At 44.0% G+C, this 1,874-nt stretch overlaps 1 protein-coding gene across 1 annotated transcript in view; it reads right to left on the bottom strand.

Annotated features, from left to right (window-relative positions):
• Positions 1-801, bottom strand: part of LOC106819736 (protein Wnt-4-like) — a gene marked incomplete at its 3' end in the record, with an annotated part of 1,387 nt that extends 586 nt beyond the window's left edge. Inside the window, exon 1 of the mRNA XM_014824331.1 lies at positions 789-801. Coding sequence (XP_014679817.1) covers positions 789-801 — 13 coding nt within the window. The remainder of the gene's footprint in view (positions 1-788) is intronic.
• Between the last annotated feature and the right edge of the window lie 1,073 nt (positions 802-1,874).

The raw sequence follows: 1,874 nt of genomic DNA, 5'->3' as shown, positions 1-1,874 counted from the left end.
GGAGAGAGGCCGGGACGTCGCTCTCGGCTCGTCCTGCGTCGATGGTGAAACGAAGTCCTGGGTCTTCTCAATTTTTATTTCGTCCGCGCGGGCGTGAATTTATTCGAGTTCGGGTCGCTGATTTATGCGCGAGGGGTCATAAAATTAGGCGGTTAGCACCGGACATATGGTGCTAGATGAGTACCGGCTGCTCTTCCGCACTAGCATACAGCGTATTGCAAGTAAGCGAAGTTTTCCTTTTCTAAGCGGGTTTTATACTCGCTTTAACTCAACCCACGGCCGGCAATCCGAAAGAGAATGTTTCAGGTGAATACTTTTTGTCAGCTGTTCGTTGAGGGGTTGGGAAAGAGTACATGTGCTGCGTGGCGTGCGTGCTGCGTGCGTTAGGCGTAGTTTGTGGTCTACCGTGAACATCGCTCCACACGCTGCTTTTGATGCGTAATCTTCTACCATGTACTTCGGCCGCGGAACGCCAAACTGCAACTTGATATCTAACGACATTAATATTTCAGGCTGTAAACAGCTATAGTCTCGCCAGGGGACAGCCGCCCCTTGATGCCATTACCGTAGTCGTTAATGCATCGAACGCGCAATCACTCGCTGAAATATGGCGGGGTTGCCATTCATACGCCAGAACACATGATATAGAGCAGACCGGCACACAGCAGAAGATATAAGACGATAACTTTGTCTCTAGTTCTTAGATTTCTTATTAGCTTACTCAACAGCGTTTTTTAGAACGTAATTATGGAAGCTATGATACAATCAACAACTTCGCCGGTAGTTACCGTTGTCCCGCATATCGAAAACCCGAACTGAACGCCGCACACAGCGGTGCGTGATATTGTAAGCATGCAGATATTGCTTGTCAGTATGAGTTTGTGTGTGGTGCGTGTGCGTGCGTGCTGTGCGCTTGCCCGTGCGTGCGTGCGTGCGTGCGTGCGTGTGTGGTGTGTGTGTGTTTGTGTGTGTGTGTGTGATTGTGTGTTGTGTGTTTGTGTGTGTGGTGTGTGTGTGTGTGTGTGTGTGTGTGGTGTGTATGTGTGAGTGTGTGTGTGTGTGTGTGTGTGTGTTTGTGTTGGAGTGCGTTGAGGTGGAAACCAATTGATTCAAAACAGTACACAGTTATGTTTACATGTATAGAATGTAATTTCACGTTTGAAAGTTGCCGTTGAAATGCGTGTACTGTGTAGTCATATTATGTAAAATAATGCACATTTTGTACCTTCGTCTATCTACACGCTTAACCAGTTTCGTCGTCGTGATAGACGTAGAATATAGTTTTCAGAATGTCATAAAATACTGGCTAAAATCGTCCTACCATAGCACTACCAGAACACGTTGCTATAAACATATACGTTAACGTTTTTATCGGTAACTCATATAGTTGCTAAACTAATGGTCGATGGCTGGTAAAGCTAGCTGTCCGTCTTTACAAGGTGCATTTCTTACTTAGCTGTACAGGCTGTGGTTGAAATATTCAAAGTATATATTATTTAATTCCAGTCACTTACTCAATACCGACACCATAGCCATCTGGCGACGCTGACGACATAAAAAATAATAATCATTGGATCATTACCATTACGCGTCTCACCATTTTGGTTTGTACTGCCTTTTTTAGTTTCAGTTCTTCATGCAATATCTAGACTTTCATGGCGGATGGAGAGCCTGATGGACGGATAGATTAGTCGAACGAACGTGTGCGCTTAAAATTCTTGTTAATTAAAACAAAAGATACCATGCGATCGTACCCATAATTTACTGTATCATGGCGGCACTCTGAAATAACAGCACTCGGCAGTTAGATGCGATATTGTATGACTACTAGGCACTTTAATTTAATTTAATTTTTTTTTTTTAATTAATTTCCG

The sequence above is a fragment of the Priapulus caudatus genome, unplaced genomic scaffold, assembly GCF_000485595.1.
Source record: "Priapulus caudatus unplaced genomic scaffold, Priapulus_caudatus-5.0.1 Scaffold4271, whole genome shotgun sequence".
NCBI lineage: Eukaryota > Metazoa > Priapulida > Priapulimorpha > Priapulimorphida > Priapulidae > Priapulus > Priapulus caudatus.
This window is presented reverse-complemented; position numbering and strand designations above follow the sequence as displayed.